Source organism: Diorhabda carinulata, chromosome 6, assembly GCF_026250575.1.
Source record: "Diorhabda carinulata isolate Delta chromosome 6, icDioCari1.1, whole genome shotgun sequence".
Classification (NCBI taxonomy): domain Eukaryota; kingdom Metazoa; phylum Arthropoda; class Insecta; order Coleoptera; family Chrysomelidae; genus Diorhabda; species Diorhabda carinulata.
Window position 1 is genome coordinate 25,172,567 of NC_079465.1, and position 21,807 is coordinate 25,194,373.

The following is a 21,807-nucleotide window of genomic DNA, read 5'->3' on the forward strand; positions in this document are numbered from 1 at the left end:
TCCAAATTGTCGTTTTTAAGATCTGTGCATTGAGCACTATTATATTATTTATTTTTTGTTTCGATAATTCGATTTCGTTTGTTAAATTTATAGGTATATTTTTTGAGTAACTTAAATTTATTATATTTTTTAAAAATATTTTTAACATCTCCTGTCAAGACGTCACGATACTAGCGACCTCTTCGAGAGGTCCACAAACTAAGGTAAATTATTTATCCTCGGTTTGTCGATCATTAAAAAAAATCATAAATCAATTAGAAGTTAGATTACCGGGAGCAGACCATGGTAAATATCTTATTTTATGGATAATGCATTGATCGTAATAATATTAATTAGAATTAGCTTGCACCATTAAAATTTGGCATATTTCAAGGTTGCATCGCTTTAGCCTAGTTTTCAGGGACAAGCCCATTTTGATATTCCAGTTTTTTTCCCCCAGATTTTTGCATTGTTTTACAAGAACATGTTGTTTTTCAGGGTAACGAGAGCTCTCTACCCATGGAGCTATGCTCTAACTGTAAGTTTACATTTCATTAATGCACTTTCACAATTATTACACGTAACTTGAAAAATTTAAACTGCTTAATAATTGGTTGTCAAGGTTTTAGTATCCATGACTCGTTGGTTTATGTTTTTTTCTGTTTAGCTCGTTTTGTGTCCATTTTTAATTTAATTAAATTTATTTAGTGAAGGTTTTAGTTAGTATTGACATAACATAGATTATAATTTCTATTAAAAAACTTTTTAAAGCATGATTGTATTCATATATTTCAAAACATAAATTATTTGAGATTTGATGTCTTATAGATGCGTCTATGCATGTAAATTTGAATTTTAAGTATGAGGTTTGGGTTGGGATATTCCGTAGGTACTTTAATAACATTTGAACAGCCTTGGACTGAAATATTTGTAGTTTTTGATATTTTTTGTGTTTTTTTTTTAAATTTTCACTCTTGTGCTTATAAGCAAAGTCATATTTATTACATGGTCGTTTTTTCGCAGTCGATGCTGACGAAATTCGGCGTCTTGGTAAAAGATTTAGAAAATTAGATCTGGATAATTCGGGTGCTCTCAGCATCGACGAGTTTATGTCTTTGCCTGAACTGCAGCAGAATCCTCTAGTTCAACGTGTGATCGACATATTTGATGCAGATGGTAATGGGGAAGTTGATTTTAAGGGTGCGTATTTTCGCATACATCACTTAAGTGGGAAAAAATTGTTATTTTTTTTATAGAATTTATACAGGGTGTATCTCAATTCAGCGTTAAAGGGGATAAGCTGTCGAAATTGAGATTCGCTTTTCGAATTTACGATATGGATAATGATGGATACATCTCGAACGGGGAACTCTTCCAGGTATTTAAATATATTTGATTATCAAAAATTGTTAGTATGGTAGTTGGTAAGCGAATTAATTTGAAATGTTTTCTAATTGTGTTTACAATAAATCTATTTTTGGTGAATTTAAAATTGTTTTATCAGCAATAATATTAATGAGTAGTTTCAGTTTTATTGTGTGTTTAGAGAAACGCAATTAAAATTATCTTACGACAATAAACATCAGTCGTTTAAGGATGTATACCTGAAATTAACTTTTTGAAGTTTATTTATCCAAATTAAAATGTTTTGAAGGACTAAATTACTGAAAAATAGCGTTTAATATTTTATAGAAGGTATAATTTGACTATGGGGGATTTTATACTGAAATATAATATTTTTTTTACACAAATGTAATGATTGAAATTTTGTGGTTTTTCTTCAGGTATTTTATGAGTTTCTTGATTTACTCAAACTACTTCGAGTTTTCCAGAATTTCCGAATCTTATCTCATTTTCTCGAACTTCGCAATTTTCTAGAAATATAAAATTCTGAAAAAGTAAAGTCGAAAAAACGTCTCCAAACTTCATTTTAAATATTTTTTTACAAAAATCTTCGTTTTCATCTATTTTTTCTGGAATTTGTACATTTTTTTCCAGTTTTCATAGATTTCACTAGTTTTACAAACCAATTTTTTTGCATGTGCGTTTACTGAATTTTACTGAGTTTTTTATTTTTTTTAATTCTACAAAGATTTTACATCTTTGTGTTTATCAAACTACTTCGATTTCCTGGAATTTCTAAAAAAATTGAAATTACTTTTTTTGTTTCTCAAATATGATGGTTGTTGAAAATATTCATAAAAAGTTGACTTTCTTCTGCAAAAATTATATAAGAATCCAAGTCAGTCCGGCCCTGCAGTTTGTTTACATAACCAACCGTACCTATAAATTGACATTTATGCTCGGTAATGTAAACAAGCAACAGGACCGTACCGACTGTGACGCAATTCGCGATTGTTAATCAGTAAAATTTTTCGATTTATAATTTGTATATATTGAATAACCTTCGTATTATAGATTCTCAAATCGTTAAAAAGCATAACAGTTCAAAAAATACGTTACCAAATTAACTTTTTTTGTGTTTTAAATACGATGGTTGTCGAAAATATTCATAAAAAGTTGACTTTCTTCGGTATTAATTATACAAGCATACAAGTCAATCCGGCCCTTCAATTTGTTTACATAACCAATCGTACCTATAAATTGACAGTTATGCTCGTTAATGTAAACAAACAACAGGACCGTACCGAATGTGAGGCAACTGGCGATTGTTAATTAGTACAATTTTACAATTTATTATTTGTGTATATTAAATGAATCTTGTATTATAGATTTTCAAATCGTCAAAAAACGTAACAATCACTTGTAACTAAAAATAACTCTATAAAACACTTTATTGATAAAAACCTTTTCATTTGTAAAGTGCTAGTTAATCAAGATTGGTGTAAGTGATCGTGCCCTACTTGTGCATGGATATATTCACCTCTTATTGATTTTTTATTACGACAAGATTTATGGTTATAGATACCGATAAAGTTTTTATTGTGTTAAGGACACAAGGTCCCTATTATATTCTATTATTTTTAATTTTATCAGGAACGGAGGAGGAGTAATGATTAACACAAACTATTTAATTTCGTGTTTAGGTTCTGAAGATGATGGTAGGTAACAACTTGAAAGACACCCAGCTTCAGCAGATCGTCGATAAAACCATCCTATTCGCAGATAAGGATGAAGACGGTAAAATATCATTCGACGAATTCTGCAACGTTGTCGGTAACACCGACATACACAAAAAAATGGTCGTCGACGTCTAAAACAATCATACTTCAACTTGGAGCCTGATAAATTAGATAATCGCTATAAAATAGCAACGCAAAATATTTCTTTTCCCCTAATTTATATCTCGTCACTGCTTTGAAAAAATTCACCTTGTATAGTGCGTCAGGACGTCAAGTTGGGTAGAGCAGTCGTAGTTTGTAAGTCCATTTAAATATTTCACTGTATAAATCTAATAAGAGGAGCTCATTATGCGTGTTTTGTGCTTTCCCGTTGAATATTTTATAAAAAAGGAAAAATTTTCAAAATAGTTGTTCTTTATACTTTAAATCTAAATGTCGTGTGTGTGTATAGCTTTCAAACTAAAAAAAAAATATATAATCTATACCTAATGCTTGAATATACATATATCGCTTGAAAATGTGGAACTTTTCACACAAAAATTTTATAAATTTCAGTTGGATGATGAAGAAAAGTATTCGGGACAGGTTTTATTTTCAAATCGAGTGCTTTCGTAAGACTTGTTCGATTTACTTTTTCCTCTTTTTAGAAATCTAGTCAATTTTCTGCGTTTCCCGAGATGTTTCCAAAAAATATTAACGTCAACTTTTATTAGACAAAAAATCCGGAAAACTGATAGGGACCAATACTAGTTGAACAACCTTTTCTGTTTTTCTTTAATTTTTCGAATAAAAGTTGTTTTTTATTTTTTTGGGAACGTCTCTTTCGTTATGTTTTGGTCGGTTAATTATTCGCTGTGAAGTCTCGACGTGTGCTAGAGACCGAAACACCGAATTTTACACCCCCGGCGAGATTATTTTTTTTCTTTTCAGTTGGAGATTTTTACCTAACACAAAAGTAGATTGTAAAATTAGGTTGTGGGTTGGAAAGTTTCGTTATATTGTATAAATATGTTAATCTGTGTGAGAGATGTTTTAAAATTTATGTTTAGTTAATAAAGGTTATTCACCTCTCTAAAATCGACTTTTAATTCAAAACCCTATCCCAAAAAACCATTCCATATCCATTAAAAACTGTCTTTAACAAAAATAAACTGTCATCTGTCATTAAAAACTGTCTTCAACAGAAATAATCTGCTATATGTAGTTAAAAACTGTCTTTTACAGAGATAAACTATCATTTATCGTTAAAGAATGTCTTTGAAACCAATAATCCATTATCCAAAATCAATTGTTGTTATAGACTGTCTTTTACAGAAATAAACTGTCATTTATCGTTATAGACAGTCTCCATTGGAATTGATTGTAGTTATAAACTGTCAATTGTCGTTATAGACTGCCTTTCACAGAAATAAACTATCATTTATCGTTAAAGACTGTCTTTGAAACAAATTAACTGTCATTTGTCGTTATAGTCTGTCTTTTATAGAAATAAATTGTCATTTGTCGTTATAGACAGTCACCATTGGAATCGATTGTAGCTATAAATTCAATTGTCGTTATAGACTGCCTTTCACAGAAATAAACTGTCATCTGTCGTTAAAGACTGCCTTTGAAACAAATAAACTGTCATTCATTGTTATATAGACTATCTTTTATAGAAATAAACTGTCAGTTGTCGTTATAGAAAGTCTCCATTGGAATCGATTGTAGTTATTGTCGTTATAAACTGTCCTACACATAAATCAACTGTCATTTATCGTTATAGACTGTCTTCTACAAAAATAAACTGTCATTTATCGTTATAGACTTTCTTTAATATAAATAAACTGTCATTAGTCGATATAGACTGTCTTTTATAGAAATCAACTGTCAATTGTCGAATCGATTGGTTATTATCTGTCATTTTATAATAATAATTGTAGAAAAATTACTTCGGAGTAGGTATTATTTTCATTTTTTTTTATTAAAAATTGTATTAGTAAATAAAAGAAAGTATTCAAGTATAATATATTTAATAAAGTAAATTCGAAACAATTTAAATGGATTATAACCAGCCATATTTGGGCTGAGTTCTTTTCGCGTGAACCCGTTGAATATTTCTTTGACTCATAGGTGTAGTCGCGGGGCTTTGCGAAGGAGACGAATCCTTAAAAAAAAACAATAATGACCAATTGGAATCATAAATATGACAAATCTATCACGTTAAATGAACAAAAACGTGTTTTTTTGTTAATACGAGGGTCGCTATTGAAGTTCTGAGATAAATTAACAAAAAAAATGTTTCATAATATCTGTTACATCGTAGTTTTTCATTATATTTGTCGTTATAGACTGTCTTTCACAGAAATAAATTGTAATCTGTCGTTATAGACTGTCTTTGGAACAAATAAACTCTCATTTATCGTTAGAGACTGTCTTTTACAAAAATAAGCTGTCAATTGTCGTTATAGAGAGTCTTTTAGAAAAATAAACTGTCTTTTACAGAGATAAACTGGCATCTGTCTTTAGAAACTGTCTTCTACACAAATAAACTTTTACAGAAGTAAATTGTTCACGATTCAATTCCCTTTTTTCACCAAGATCAATATTTCAAATATCTGTAAACAACTCAAAAATAGCATTCGTATAACGACACGTTCACGTCAATGTCAAATTTGACATAATTACATCAGCGTTGCCATATCTCAAAACTAAAGTAGCAGCCCCTGTGATGTAATTCGAATAATCACTTACATCCGCAAACGTCACTACCGGTTTTAATTTAACAGGTTTCGCTGCTATCGCAATCGATGATCCCGGTGTTGTTTCCTCGTCAACTTTTAAATTATCTTCGTCTTCTTGTTCCCGCGCTTTATTTTCAGTTTCTTCTCCAGTTATTTCATCACTAATTCGTCGTGGACTATTTTCATCTTTCAATATACTTCGCGGTATTTCTTCTCCCGTTTTTCCATCTAAAGAAGATAACGGAATCGATTCTTCTTCTTCTAGTAACTTTGGAATCGGACTAGTAGGTCTTGGTAAAGATTCAATTTCGTCTTCAATAGATTTTTCGTCCATAGACAAATTCCAATCTTCTCCCAAAATATCGTCGATTTCACTTCTAGGTTTCAAATGAACCATCGAATTGAGCGAATGTTTTCCAGGACTTTCAAGTTCGTCCAAAGGTGGGGACACTATTATCGGAGGTGAAGTGACCGTATCGGTGTAATCAGTTTCCGAAAATTGTATGTTATCGAGGATTCGATCTAAAGAATCGACAGAAGATGATTCTTCTGATTTTTTCACTGGGGATGGTTTAGCACTATCGAATTCTATGAGATCTCGTTTTCGATATGGCGAAGTCGATATTTCTCTATCGACACCATTACATGGTGTTTTAATAGATATAGTGGGCGTTAAAGATTTAGGTATTTGGTTTTTGATAGAAATATTCGGACTTAAAGCGTAGCTTCTCTTGGATTTATCTGAAAATTGAAGAATATCATAGAAAAATGAGTTTTTAAAAGTTCACACGCCACGCCACGTGTCGAATATGAACGCATAGTTTCCATTTAATTCATTTGTCTACGTACACACGGCATCCCACGTGGGATAATTCAAAATTCTCAGATGTTAAGATCACTTATTCGACTAGTGGCGTGGCGTGTTGCTAATAGATTTCGTCCTTAAAATTGTGCATGAAATGTATGTATTTGTACAAAACATTCATTTTCACGTAGAAATTATATTAATGCAACCAAAGAGGTTTTTTTACAATGAAAACAACATATTAGAAAAAAATACAACAATTTCAAGTGTTTTCGGTTTCAAAAGCGACCTGAATTGGCCTTAATGGTTCCAAGAAAACCAAAAAGATCACCACAAACAATCAAACAGAAAGATAGTTAACCTCAAAATAACGCTCAAACGTCATACGTCAAAATGACACACGCAAACGGCGACCTCTAACGGCAACTTTGAATGGAATTGCAACAAATCGGACGGTAATTGTTAGGAACCGTCTTTTTACATTTTTTTGGTATGGATAAGAGGGATTTGTTGGTTAAAATTTGGCAGGATAAGGAGGATTTGTTGGAGTGAGTCCTGGTATAGGAATCGCTCTTCTGCACGGCTGGGGTTCGATATGTATTGAAACCGAACAATGAATTTGTATCGCGGTTGCGCATTTCTTCAATACTATTGGTGGTATTCCATAGGAGTCGGTGGCTTTATTGACGTCGAAGCCTTTGAGAAGTTTCGCCACGTCCGGATATCGAAATTTTATTTCTGGCATCGATGCACCAGCTCGAGGTTGAGTCGGTGGTAGTTTTTCCTCGCGAATCGAAAGTTTGAAGCAAAAATTCGATCCAACAAGTTCCTCTTTTCCGATTACTGCGATTGATCCATCATCTTTAGTCTACAGCTTTAGCTCCAGAAATCTCGTTTGTACTTACTGAAGGGTCTTTGGAATTGTTATTCCAAAGAAATCCTTTGGATGCTTCCATTCAACCGAGTCTAGGAGGCTAGTAAAGGCACTATCTCGATCGAGGTCTCCGGTTGGTTCATTGAGTTGGAAAAATCTTCAGTTTCTCGTCCATCATCTACAGTTCTGTTGGAAAAATTTAACTAGCTAACTCGATGAACAGTCACTAGCGATTTGGTTCGGATGATTAGATTGAAGGTAATCGATTTTATCGGTGAGGTTTAAGAATCACTTCCTGTACCACTAGGAGGTCTGAAAATAAAGATTATTTTCCTGTCGGCAAAATATGTCATTCCTAACGAATTCGGCGAGTCCAAAGTTGTAACTTTGTTTCTGCTAAAGTTTCTTCGACTGCAAAGTTTGACCCTCGGAAATTCGAACTGGAGGCTATTTCAAATCCGAAATATTTTTTAATCTTCTTCTTTTTTCTTTTTGTCGGTCTCTTACTTTTAATACTAAAGCCACGGACTCAAATCAAAGACTAGACAAAGTTAAGTTGGCGCGTTTTTTCTTCTTTTATTATCGGCCTTTTTCTTCGAAGTATACAGCCAAAAATAATTTGTTTCTACGCGTAAATACCTGAAGTATCATCCCCTTTTATTAATTGAACTAAATCGGTTCCAGTTAAATCCGGTAGAATGATCGGTGTCGCTGTACCGGAAATATTATCCGGACTTATGGAATTCGCTAAACGTTGCGCTTCGGCGATGGCCCGTTGTAGATTTTTTTGTTTCTTCAATTCATCTTTTCGATGGCATCTACCAATTTGTGAACTACAAAAAGGAGTGTTATACAGTATGTCCCGAAAAATTGAAATATCCACTTACGCTATTTGGGCACTTTTAACAACTTGTCTCCATTTTAGAGTATTAGAATCGAGAACGGCCAATCTGGCAACTCTTCTGAATCTGGAAACCGAACACATGAACGTCATAGTGACAGTATAACTTATAAAACGACAACGTTTCGTTTGCCTTTCGTCTCCATTGAAAATTTTGGTGAATATTTCCGAAATAATTGATTTTAGAGAAAAAAGTTTGAAACAAAAAATGAAGCTCATAAGAAACTCTACAAAAAAGGTTATATACGTTTTTTTCGTAAAACTATTTTTTCGGCCGTTATAAGCTGGGGAGTAAACGAAACTTTATCGGTGTGAATCCTTTTCGAGATTATCTTCTTCAATAAAGAACAACTTTTAATGATAATTGTAGCAAAATTAGGGGATTATTTATTTATGAAATATTAAATTAATTTATCTATGGTTTTATACCTCGCTAGGGAACTTTCGTTTTCCGGTGGTGGTGCGAATAATTCCAAGTTTACTTCTTCGTCTTGCGATACCGGAGCTACTTTGAAATCTTTCATTAATCTCCTTTCCCAAACTTTCATTTTCCGTCCTAATATAGCTGCAAAATTAAAAAAAAAAATTAGTTAATATTTCGTTATCATTATCGATACGCAAGTTTCATTACCTTTGTCTTTTTTTTCGGCGCACGAAATATCCATTCCGTTTTTACCTAAAACTTCCAGTAATTCGTACCGGAACGAAGAAATATCACTCTTCAATTCGTTGATATCGTCTTCGGTGACCGAAGATTCGTCGCATTTTCTATGTTTCGCCGAAACGTATCGCCAAACTAACGCCCTCATTACAGCCGTGTACCTATAATCTCTTTCTTTCTCTTCTCTATTCCTCCTCTAGAAAATAAAATCGCTAGTAAACGTGTTAAGATAACTGCGTTTAATTACTTTAGTCGACATCTTTTTAAGTTTGTCCTTTTTTCGTAGCCCGAACATTTTCAAAAGCATCTTCGGTTTCGGAAAAATGTTGAAAGGTGGCGGTAGGGTGCCGGTTTCTTCGAAGTAGCTCATCCATAGTTTCGTCCTGGCGAATTTCCATTCGGTATCCGAATGTTCCTGAAAAGGTTACGAAATATCTTGAACCTATAAGGATTATTGTTAACAAAGTCCAAATATCTCCGAAAGAGTTTCGAACAAAAAATGAAGCTCTACAAAAAAGGTTATATACGTTTTTTACGTAAAACTATTCGTTTTGCTGTTATAACCTAAAATATTGGTAGTCAACGACAGCAAGCAATAGGAGAAGGTTAGGTTATGTTCGGTTACGCTAGGTTAAGTTAGTTGAGGTTAGGTTAGGTAAGCCAATTTGACTCTTTTCGATATATTTTGAGTCAGCCAGATCTATTTTGCTGAATATTTCTGAAAATATCGATTTTACAGAAAAAAGTTTCAAACAAAAAATGGAATTCATAAAAAGTTCTACAAAAAAGATTATACACATTTTTTACGTAAAACTATTTTTTTGGCTGTTAAAACCTAAAATATCTCAAATTGACTATATTTTTTCGTGATTATAGGGGAGGGAATTTGAGTAAATGCGTTAAAGGCTGAAATTCTCGATTGAGATTAGAGTGAATTCGCTCGCAACTCCAGGAATCGATTAAAATTTCAATAGATGCGATCGAAGTTGCGAAACTTAATTAAAATTGAGTTGAATTCGTTCAAAGTTGATATTCTCGATTAAAAATTTTAAGGAACGCACTCGTAAATACTAGAATCGATTATAATTTAAGTGGATGCGTGCAAAGTTAAAATTATCGATTAAAATTTAGGTTAATACGCTCTTAATTCCAAGAATCGATTAAAATTTAGGTGAATACGCTTGTTACTCCAAGAATCGATTAAAATCTAAGTGGATGCGTGCAAAGTTAAAATTATCGATTAAAATTTATTTTAATACGCTTGTAACTCCAAGAATCGATTGAAATTTCGGTAAAGTCGTCCATTATTGTGAAAATCGAATGAAATTTAAATGCATGTGATCGAAATTGAGATTTTCGATTGAAATTTTGACTTCTAAATGATAAAATCGATTAAAATTTAAATGGACGCTTTCAAAATTGAAATTATCGATCAAAATTTACGTGAATACGCTGTTAACTTCAGGAATCGATTAAAATGTCGGTGGAGGTGCTCTCCATTGCGAGAATCGGATAAAATTCTTAATTGCTGAAATCGATCAGAATTCAAATTAACGCGCCCGTAACGCCAAAAATTGATCGACATTTTGGTGGATGCGCTCACATTTTCATCGAAAATTTAGGAAATTATCGGTTGAAAATCAGGCGAATGCGCTCGTAATCGCTAAAATCGATAAGAATTCAAGTGAATGCGCTGGTAATCGATGAAATCGATCAGAATTGAAGTGAACGCGCCCGTAACGCCAAAAATTGATCGAAATTTTGGTGGATGCGCTCACATTTTCACGGAAAATTTAGTAGATTCTCGGAATGCGTTCGCAATCGCTGAAATCGATCAGAATTCAAGTGAATTCGCCCGTATTCGCTGAAAACGACCAGAATTCAGACGAATGCGTCCGTAACGCCAAAAATAAAGCAAAATTTCGGTGGATGGTGGATGCGCCCACATTTTCATCGAAAATTTAAGATATCACCGGTTGAAAATCAGGCGAATGCGCTCGTAGTTGCTGAAATCGATAAAAATTTGACATTTTCGATCAAAATTAAGGTGAATGCGCCCGATTGTCGATTCAATTTTAGGTGAAGGAGATCGAGTGTGGTTGAAATTAAGGCGAACGCGTTCGTAAATGCTAAAATGGATTAAACTTTAGATGGATGCGTTCGTAATTGCGGCCGTATATACGAAGATTCGGCTAAAACTTAAAGAAACGATCAAATTCGGCAAAAGCAACAATAATAGACATAAATTTCGACGAGACTTACATCGATAGTAGCATAAGAATTAGACATCATGGCTATAAGAAGATTCAGGAGAACGATAACGTTGATGACGCTGTACGAACCGAACATCAGTAGACCCCAAAATCTCGTGTACGTTTTTATACCGGTCAATTCGAAACTATCGAGATCTACCATACCAAAACTGGCCCAAAAAAGCGATTGGGACGATTCGAAAACACTAAAAAAAATGCGTTATCATTATTATAACGGAAAATTCTTCGTTTTTTTTGTTACTTAGCGAATCGCCTCCATTTCATACAAGAATCGGAAGCGCCATCAAAATCCGGTTCTCCATTAGGCAGATGATAACATTTCTGTTTCTCCAGATCGGAGAAGTACCACAATAATTGATTTAGACCTAAAGATAATTTTTTTTAAGGTAATTTATGTAATAATTCGATTAAACACGTACCGCAAGCAAAAGCGAAAAGTACCAACGAATAGATGAAGAAGAATTTAACTATATCAATAACCATCCGACCCAAAGATATTTGGAGCGGTCCCAAATGCGGATTTATAGAAAAAAGGTGAACTAATTTCAATGCGCTGAAATGAAAGAAATATTTCATCGCGTTCGTTCAAAATTCAATGAATTTACCTGAAAATATTAGCGGCGGCGAATAATCCTTCGGCGATCAACTGCGGATCGAAAGCGTTCCAATTTTCCCTTCTGATTTTAGCGGTTTCTTCGTCGTTTTCAATTTCGGCGGCTTGTTGAAAATACGACGCGATACGTAAAAAGAAAACCGCCGTATATAAAACGTTCCTCGTGAAATCGATGAAGTTCCATAAGTTCCTTAAATACGAATTTATCCCTTCCACAAATATCTCTTGGGTTTCCTCGAAAATGAATCCTTGGGAAACAACAAACGTTTCAATTCGTTCTTTTATACAGAGGTCGGCGTGAATCAGGAAAGTCCGGCAACGCTGTCGTGTTCGTTCTTCAGACAGTTGTGTCTGCGTTATGATAACACGTGTGGACGCGTGAATAATCGATACGAGCCCAAGCTTCAATAGTTCAAAAATTCTTAAAAACGGGCTCTGTTACCGACGCGTCGAATTCTCGACGACTGATATCAGTAACAACCAACTAAAATATGGAAATAGTAGCGATGGCGTTAGTTGAGCAGACGAAACAATCTGCAATGCGGCCATCTGGAGATTTCCAACAATAATTTCCGACACCACCGCGACAAAATCGTTCAAAAATGTGGAAGACGTATCAAAAATTGCTAAAAACGGGCTCTGTTACCGACACGCCGCATTCTCGACTCCACCGCGACAAAATCGATCAAAAGTGTGGAAGTCGTACCAAAAATTCTTAAAAACGGGCTCTGTTACCGACGCGCCGAATTCTCGACGACTGATATCAGTAACAACCAACAAAATTATGGAAATAGTAGCGATGGCGTTAGTTGAGCAGACGAAACAATCTGCGATGCGGCTATCGGGAGATTTCCAACAATAATTTCCGACACCACCGCGACAAAATCGTTCAAAAATGTGGAAGACGTATCAAAAATTGCTAAAAACGGGCTCTGTTATCGACACGCCGCATTCTCGACTCCAACGCGACAAAATCGATCAAAAGTGTGGAAGTCGTACCAAAAATTCTTAAAAACGGGCTCTGTTACCGACGCGCCGAATTCTCGACGACTGATATCAGTAACAACCAACGAAATTATGGAAACAGTAGCGATGGCGTTAGTTGAGCAGACGAAACAATCTGCAATGCGGCTATCTGGAGATTTCCAACAATAATTTCCGACTCCACCGCGACAAAATCGTTCAAAAATGTGGAAGACGTATCAAAAATTGCTAAAAACGGGCTCTGTTACCGACGCGCCGCATTCTCGACGACTGATATCAAGTTTATCGTCCGCGTTTCCTTTACCAGGATCGCAGATTGGAATTTCGCGAGCAGTTCTTCGTTCCAGCATTCTATTTTGCAGTCGGCTGATGCAACCTTCATACGTGTACTAGTACGACCAGAATCCTCGTATATCCATCGAAGACGAGTTAAATCTACCAGGGGTGCTTGTGTGGGCAGATATCCATAGATCCATACGAGCACACCCTCGATGATTCGCGTAGGTAAACGAACACTCGCGAACATCAGTCGTTTCATGTAGGATGGAGTTTAATGTTCAGTTTTTAAAATGGATACCCCGACGAGAATTCGTTGAGTGTTAAGTGATTTTTCCCAAAGACAGCGCGCACCACGCGCTCTTCCCGATCTTCGAATTGCAATTGAAAAATTTTGAATTGTTCGCGAACAGCCTGTCATCCTCGCCGGACCTGCTTCTCCGTTCGAACACTCGCAGTAATTTCGAATTTCTTTTGTTATTTTTTTTCTCTTAATTCAAATTTGTGCCTGACTTACGCCGACCTCTACACTTTACGAACACACTATATTTTGGTTTCGATCGTTTACCTATGACGTACAACAGGACCGCGTATTCTAATATAGTTGGTGGGTTTCCTCTTTGTCTGTCATATTTTTGTCTAACGTAATCTCGCATTGTGTCCGATCCGAGATATTCTAAAACCAAATCGTCGGCTCTAAGTGATACTAGAATCAGTAGCACTGGAAAAATAAAATCAGCCGATTGGTAATTGATAAATGAGGTGGGAAAACTCTTGTACTGTAGATTTTGGTCGATATAACCAGGTTTGTGGAAAGGTTGTCAACAGTGTTGAAGTGATTGTTGACGTGGAAGCGCATCTTCTTCTTCTTCTCATGCCGTCTTCTTATTCTCCTGCCGATTATTTTCTTTCCCTCTAAGTACTCTGTCCTGCATCATATTCTGTATTTGTCGTTGTGTCTTCTTAATAATTGTCAACAGTTTTCTTTTGCGATCAATGCGTCTTAGGTTGGTGATTCTGTCAGTCGAGGTTATCTTCAGGATGCCACATCTCAAATACCTCAAGGTTTTTCTATCATTTGAGCTTTCAAGGTCCAAATGTCCAGCAGTACTGACCACACATAGCATTCCATGAATCCTATCCCGACGTGGAGGTTTAGATTTCTGTTCGTAAACATTGAGGAGTACTTGACAAACGCCTTTCGAACTATTTCCATTCTGATCTGATTCAGTTTTTCATCTAGGATTTTCCCAGCACTAGTAACAATGCTACTTCCCAGTATTTTGGTATGTTTGCAGTATTTCAAATTATATTTTTGGGTCTATACCATTTGAAAGCTCCTGGAGCTTTCTTCTGAAGCCTTCTGCAACTTCTTTCTTCTTTATCTTTTCTTTGTTTTCATCACGGTCCTCTTTGACTTCCATCTTTCCATTATTTTACCGAAGTCGCTACCACATATAACAATTATCATATCCATATGACGTTAATTGAGTATTAACTCGAAAGAAAAAAGAACATTTGACCGTGAGGAAACTTTTTTCAAAGTGGGCGCCGCGTTTGATTCACAGTCGATCGAAAACAACAACGTTGATGATTCATAGCAGTGTTTGGTCATGGGTACAGTTATTTTTGCATCCATATGTGACGATGGGTGAAACTTGGATCGATAATTTCGCTCCGGAATCGAAACGATCATCATCTGAGTGGACTGCATCACGTCCGAAGCGTCCAAAGGCACAAAAGTCAGTTGGGAAGCTTATGGTTCAACTATTTCGTGATGGACATGGAATATTGTTCATCGAATATCTCCAAAAGGAAGAAGCAATCCATGGTGAATACTCCATAGAGTTGTTGGATTATTTGAATGCAAAAATCAAGGAAAAATGTCGAAGAAAAAACCACAGTTTGATCAAGACAACGCACCGATTCACAAATCGATGGCAACGATGGTTGAATTGAACGAATTGCTTCATAATCCACAGTATTGTCCAGATCTGACCTTTAATGACTAATAGCTTTTCGCTGATTACAAAAAAATACTCGCTGGTAAGAAATTTAGCTCAAATTGACTCAAATTTTGAGTTAAAAGACAAATCCTTCTACAAGAACGGCATCGAGAAGTTAGATAAGCGCTGGAATGGTCGTATTGGTCTTGAAGGTGATTTTTAGTGAAAAATTGTGTTTTTCTTAATTAGTCGTATGACTTTTGTGTATGATGTTAAATGTTTATTAATTTATTTAAAATAAGGAAGTTGTATAAAAAAAATTGTATGACATTCAAACAGTCAAAAAAAATTTTTTTAACCTTCAATTTTTCGAAAATTGACGAAAAGTTTTGGAAACATTTTGATTTATACGGTAAATATAGTGAATATCAAAAAAAACGAATTAAAATTCTATTTAAATATGAGGAAAATGTTTCTAAAAAAGTTGTTGTTTTTAAATTTTGAAAATTCAAAATGGCGGCGGAGTAAATTGAATTTGTTTCATTTATTTCAAAATATTTTCAAATTCAGTTGACGAATCCGCCATTATGAATTTTCAAAATTTAAAAACAACATTTTTAGAAACATTTCCCTTATATTTAAATAAAATTTCAATTTGTTTTTCCAATATTTACTATATTATATACCGTATAAATCAAAATGTTTCAAAAATTTTTGAAAAATTAATAGTTAAATTTTTTTTTTTCAAATATAATTCTATAATGTTATAGGGCATATAAGTTCCTACGATTTTGATTCTTACAATTTTTTTGTGAAAGTAAAAATGAGAGAAATATCGGAGAAAATGTCTCAAATTTCTTATACTCGAAACCGCGTTTCCAAATTCAAATTTATACTTTATTTTCCCGGACTAACAAAACTCGATACGTAAACAAAATTTTTCATTTTTTCCAGTGTATAAATAATAAATTCCCACTACACTGAGACGCAAAAATAATAAAAACAAAGTAAAACAAAAACAACACCCGAAAAAAAAGTTTACACACCAACTCACTGAAAATTTTAATGATTGTTTTCTTTGTTTAATGAATCACTCTGTATATATACACGATTTTCAATCCAATTTTGATAAACATCGACATCAATTCTCGAAAAAAAAAACATCAAAATAGACCTAATAGATACATAAAAATGATTTACTTACACAGAAAAAAAAGGTACGAAGAAGCATGAATTAAAAACTTCATGAAAGGTTTCCTCATAAGTTTTCCCGTTTTAGTTTCCGGCGCCACCATGTATAATAAACAATAAAAAGGAAATAGTAGTGCTACTTTCACGATTATCATAATTTTTTCTTTGTTAGATTTTCGTCTAAAACCCGGAACCCCCTCGTACCAAATAGCGGCCAACAGCTGTTGAATATTCGGATGAGATACAAACTGAAACGAATAAGAACCTAACCTAACATTGACGAAGTTCCCGCTATATTACAACGATCAACATTTATTTAAAAATCAACAAATTATTGTACAAGGTGTTTCAGAAGAAAGGCACGGGAGGTAAACCCGGTTCTCGGGAATTTGCGCAATACTCGTAATTTCAAAGATGCTCCAGGTGCTGTTCTAATTGGAAAACGGATCGAGAAACTCGAAGAAACCGGATCCAACCGATAACGGTCCAAAACGTGTCACTCGGTGTGTTCGTAGCGAGCCTCACTTGTCCATCCGGAAGCTCGCTGCTCCTTTGAACGAGCACCCTTACAAAATTCAGTTTAATTATGAAGTATCTGAAATTCCTACAGTGAATTTAGCAGCAGATGTTAAACGATTTCTTCGTGCCCGAACTCCAGATTACGACGGAGCATCTTCAAACAGCTTCCCATAGATTTCAGCATCGAGTTCGTGATTTCAAAGACCCTCCAGGTGCTGTACTAATTGGAAGGCGGATCGAGAAATTCGGACCCAGCACTAGATAAACCGTTTTTTATAACGGTCACTCGGTGTGTTCGTAGCGAGCCTCACTTGTCCATCCGGAAGCTCGCTGCTCCTTTGAACGAGCACCCTTACAAAATTCAGTTTAATTATGAAGTATCTGAAATTCCTACAGTGAATTTAGCAGCAGATGTTAAACGATTTCTTCGTGCCCGAACTCCAGATTACGACGGAGCATCTTCAAACAGCTTCCCATAGATTTCAGCATCGAGTTCGTGATTTCAAAGACCCTCCAGGTGCTGTACTAATTGGAAGGCGGATCGAGAAATTCGGACCCAGCACTAGATAAACCGTTTTTTATAACGGTCACTCGGTGTGTTCGTAGCGAGCCTCACTTGTCCATCCGGAAGCTCGCTGCTCCTTTGAACGAGCACCCTTACAAAATTCAGTTTAATTATGAAGTATCTGAAATTCCTACAGTGAATTTAGCAGCAGATGTTAAACGATTTCTTCGTGCCCGAACTCCAGATTACGACGGAGCATCTTCAAACAGCTTCCCATAGATTTCAGCATCGAGTTCGTGATTTCAAAGACCCTCCAGGTGCTGTACTAATTGGAAGGCGGATCGAGAAATTCGGACCCAGCACTAGATAAACCGTTTTTTATAACGGTCACTCGGTGTGTTCGTAGCGAGCCTCACTTGTCCATCCGGAAGCTCGCTGCTCCTTTGAACGAGCACCTTTACAAAATTCAGTTTAATTATGAAGTATCTGAAATTCCTACAGTGAATTTAGCAGCAGATGTTAAACGATTTCTTCGTGCCCGAATTCCAGATTACGACGGAGCATGTTCAAGCAGCTTCCGATAGATTTCAGCAACGAGTTCGTGAAATTTTTCGTGGTAAATTGATCTCCAGGAGATATGATATGAGTTGGCCTTCACGCAGTTCCGATTTAATACCTATAGACTTTTCCTGTGGGGTTATATTAAAGTTAGAGTTTGCACTAACAAATCTGGTACAATTTAGAGGAAATATCCGTCACGAAATGGCAGTTAACATGGAGAATGAACTTCCTTTAGAGACACGTTCATTTTTTTGTTAAATTTAGATAAATGTTATTACAGGAAATTACGTAAAATCTTTTTATATAAACATACAAACCTTTTTTTGTTTATATTGGATAGCTAATTCTAGTCTAGCTAATTTCATGTGCTCCCCTTCTTGGTAAGGGGGATTTTCCGGATCGTGATTCAGTATTATCGCCAATTCTTGCGAATTTCTAGATTGATGTAACAAATCAACGGCGAACTGTTGACATTGTAATCGCAAATCCATGTATTCAGATTTACATTCCTGTAAAGATATTTTTACAAAAACTTTCGCCTGACGTTTTGATAATCGAATTCGTCTTCAGAGACCGAAAGTTAGGTTATGTCCGGTCTCTGAAGATCGGATCGCAAACTAGACTTGAAATAACGAAAAATATATTAGAGACCTCGCATTCTATAGAAAAATTATTTAAATGAATAAAAAAATTTATGATTACTTACAGGTTCGGCAAATGCCAAATTCCTCAATTCCCAAGACAACTGAAAAGCCGTTAATAAAGGATCGCTGGAGGAAAGGGCGATAAGGGACGGACTGGCAAGGGCTTTATACTCGTTTAATCTAGATAAAGAATGTCTGAGCGAATCTTCTTCTGATTTTTGTAGGCATTCGTTACATCCGCATCTGAAAGAAAGAGATAGTGAGATATATGACCCAAGCTGCAGAAGGAGTTAGATAGATGACCGTAAGACAGTTTTGGACTGATCCTGATCAAGACTTAAGGTTCAGATCCACGTTAATGTTCATATTAACAGATCTACCTTTGGAACATAAAGGAAAAAGACCAAGTACAAGATATGGATAGATCATACACCACGGAAACTAGAAGAGGCAGACCTGCACGACCCACGGGGAAGAGAAATAACCAAAAATTGGACGAAACTCAGATAACGACCAAACCGGGAGCTAAAATTCGATGATGATCAAAACTCCAGCTGTAATTGTGTAATTAAATATTGATTACTTACTTGATATCGTGAGGCATGGGAACAGTGGCCCCTCTATCCAATAAGAGTTTCAGGATCTCATAATTGTTTCTATGAGCAGCCAAAATGAGCGGGGTTAAATCTGGCGTGAACATAGCCGTGTTAATATCGACTTTTTGCCAACTCTAAAAAACCATATTTAATTTAAAAAAATCACCGATTGCGATTGCGTATTTACGTATGGTTCTCCTTCTTTATGGATGAGCTCTTCGTGTTCCAAAAGTAGCTCGACTGCCTCGACGAATTCCGCGTTTATGGCGTGCAAAAGAGAATCTTTAGTCTCAACTCCCATGACCACTAATATTTCAACGATTTCTAAATTTTCTTGATCGATCGCTATCGTTAAAGCTCCTCTACCTAAACTGTCCATACAATTAATATCGAGAGTGCCTGGTCTTTTCTGCGCTCTCTGTAATATCCTAAAAAAATTTCGTCCAAGTCGTTACTTGATAAAATACCTATAACGTCACTCAATAAGTCACGTGACCGACTAACAGATGGCGATGTCATTGTCAAATCCATTATGACGTTTAGGAAGTACCAACTTCATAAACTGACAGCTATTTAAGTGAAGCTACTTTAATGGTGGACGTTCTGGTCGCCATATTGAGGTAATTACTACAGAAAATTGAATGATTGAGGTCATAAAGATATGAGATATGCGTTTTGGTCATGCTTATACGTAATAAATCAGATTTTTTGCATCGATATGTGACATGGATCCTTCACTTCAATCAGGAATCAAAACGATCATCATCCGAAAGGACTGCAACGTTCAAAGGTACAACAGTCAGTTGGGAAGGTACTAAATTGAGTTGTTGGATCGATTGAATGCAAAAATAAAAGAAAAATGTCGAAGAAAAACTACTGTTCCACAAAAACAATGAACCGATGGTTAAATTAAACAAATTGCCACCGTATAGATCAGATCTGGCACCCAGTGACTACTGGCTATTATCTGATCTCAAAAAAAAGCGTTGGAATGATTGTATTGCTCTTAAAGGAGATTACATATGGATTTTTGGCAAAAAAAAAGGGTTTTTCTTAGTTAGTCAGACGACTTATTGAGTGATTGTATATATATGTATGATTTATACCTTCGAACGTTGGCTAAATCACCTCTTTCCACCGCTAAAAGATATTTTTTCTCTTCTAAAGTTAAAACGTTTGGTAGTTTGGGCATTATTAATGATCTACGAGTCATACGAGACTCAATATCTACCTAAAAATATATATAGGGTGAGTCATGAGAAACTTTACATACTTCTGACGTATGTAGAGTTTCTCATGGGGCTACTAAAAAGTGTCTACTTCTGTTTTTTTATCAATTTATTTGTGAAATTAGCCTTGTTGGTTTTGTAAAAAGTTAGAACCTACTTTTTGGTCATTTACATCTGGCCAAAACAGGCCATATATTTTGGCGATTACAGGTTACCAAAATGACAACCATACAAACAATTTCGAATTGAACTTTTTGTATCTTTCGAAATACACTTCTGAATGGTCTTTCTGACAATAATAAGTCTTTTTATTCACCGTTTCATTCCCGTTAAAGGTAAAGTATGAATCATCGTCGATTACGAATTCCAAACCCATAAAGGGCGTACTAAGACTTCTAAGTTTCGATTTTTATTCCATGTGTTGCTTTTCTGAATATTTGGGTTCCAAACAAACACGTAATGTTTCTATTTGGAAGATTAGACAGATGCCAAATTACGAGAAACATTTTGAGACCAAAAATATACGAATTTTTTGATTCCACGCCTCAACATAAACTCAAAAAGAACTCGTGTCGATTGGTGCAAAGATATACTGAAATAATTCAATTGAGATGCTTCAAAATGCGTCTACAGGATCACGACAAACGACGAATCGTGGATCTATGGATATGAACAAAAAAAAACTAAACAACAATCGATTTTATGGGGATTTTAATTAGAGTCATGTCCACCAAAAGCTGCTCGCTTGTTGTTTCATTAGAGCAGGGGTCTTAAAACTACGGCTCGCGGGCCAGATCCGGCCCGCCAGTTCCATCAATCCGGCCCGCGACAGCTTAAGACTATGTATGTACTGTGATAAGTTGAATGGAAAAGAATGAAAACACAGAGTGATAATTACTTTATTTAATTGCAAGGTAAAACTTTGATGTTGTAGAAAACTCAACTAGAAGATCTAACTTGAGTATATTTATTATCTAACAAATAACAAATATGGAATTAATCCCAACTAATGAAACAAAAACAAAAACACACTAATGAGATTTATGGAAACTATGTTTTTGGTCCTTGGGATGTCACGAAAAAAATTATCCTGGCCCGAAGGCTTCAAAGTTTGGAGACCCCTGCTTTAGAGCAAAATAGAGCGGTTAATTCTTGATGGTATACCATAATTTGTTATCGAAAAAATCAGAGAAACCAAACGCAGAAGACGAGAGAAGAAATTTTCATTTTCTGAAATAGTTTTTCAAAAATTTTGGTCAAGATTCGGAACATTTGTCAAATTTGATAATAAAGAGAAAGAATTTTTCTACTTACGACATCTTCATCCATGTCCAAAAATAAAATAAAAAAAATGAAAAGACGCTGATTAAGATAAAACTAAAACATCTTACGTCTAGAAAGAAAATGAGAAATATTTTGTGAACACCATGGGGATTTAATTCCA

The 21,807-nt window shown here is 35.1% G+C and overlaps 2 protein-coding genes across 3 annotated transcripts in view; one reads left to right on the top strand and one right to left on the bottom strand.

Annotated features, from left to right (window-relative positions):
* The first annotated feature begins 158 nt into the window (after positions 1–158).
* Positions 159–4,139, top strand: LOC130895915 (calcineurin subunit B type 2). Its single transcript, XM_057803536.1, has 5 exons — positions 159–285; positions 478–517; positions 1,003–1,179; positions 1,236–1,357; positions 3,027–4,139. The coding sequence occupies exons 1-5, from the start codon at positions 283–285 to the stop codon at positions 3,195–3,197; spliced, it is 513 nt and encodes a 170-aa protein (XP_057659519.1). The 5' UTR covers positions 159–282; the 3' UTR covers positions 3,198–4,139.
* A 918-nt stretch (positions 4,140–5,057) lies between these two features.
* Positions 5,058–21,807, bottom strand: part of LOC130895916 (transient-receptor-potential-like protein) — a 33,110-nt gene continuing 16,360 nt past the window's right edge. The window contains exons 1-19 of one of the 2 annotated variants that reach the window (XM_057803537.1): positions 21,678–21,776; positions 20,241–20,365; positions 19,322–19,562; positions 19,126–19,268; positions 18,601–18,781; positions 18,212–18,403; positions 16,323–16,557; positions 13,741–13,893; positions 11,905–12,160; positions 11,719–11,852; positions 11,541–11,664; positions 11,289–11,484; positions 9,274–9,441; positions 8,997–9,222; positions 8,795–8,930; positions 8,352–8,432; positions 8,104–8,297; positions 5,796–6,526; positions 5,058–5,208 (exon numbers count right to left, since the gene is read on the bottom strand). In XM_057803537.1, coding sequence (XP_057659520.1) covers positions 5,107–5,208; positions 5,796–6,526; positions 8,104–8,297; positions 8,352–8,432; positions 8,795–8,930; positions 8,997–9,222; positions 9,274–9,441; positions 11,289–11,484; positions 11,541–11,664; positions 11,719–11,852; positions 11,905–12,160; positions 13,741–13,893; positions 16,323–16,557; positions 18,212–18,403; positions 18,601–18,781; positions 19,126–19,268; positions 19,322–19,562; positions 20,241–20,365; positions 21,678–21,692 — 3,633 coding nt within the window. In that variant the 5' untranslated portion in view covers positions 21,693–21,776 and the 3' untranslated portion in view covers positions 5,058–5,106. Of the gene's footprint in view, positions 5,209–5,795; positions 6,527–8,103; positions 8,298–8,351; positions 8,433–8,794; positions 8,931–8,996; positions 9,223–9,273; positions 9,442–11,288; positions 11,485–11,540; positions 11,665–11,718; positions 11,853–11,904; positions 12,161–13,740; positions 13,894–16,322; positions 16,558–18,211; positions 18,404–18,600; positions 18,782–19,125; positions 19,269–19,321; positions 19,563–20,240; positions 20,366–21,677; positions 21,777–21,807 lie in introns of those variants that run through there. The other variant, XM_057803538.1, reaches the window with a different exon arrangement.

Bases quoted from the DNA above. Each gene is read 5' to 3' on its own strand.
- LOC130895915 (XM_057803536.1), top strand. The intron at 518-1,002 runs GTAAGTTTACAT...GTTTTTTCGCAG, and splicing joins CATGGAGCTATGCTCTAACT to TCGATGCTGACGAAATTCGG. The intron at 1,358-3,026 runs GTATTTAAATAT...TTTCGTGTTTAG, and splicing joins CGAACGGGGAACTCTTCCAG to GTTCTGAAGATGATGGTAGG.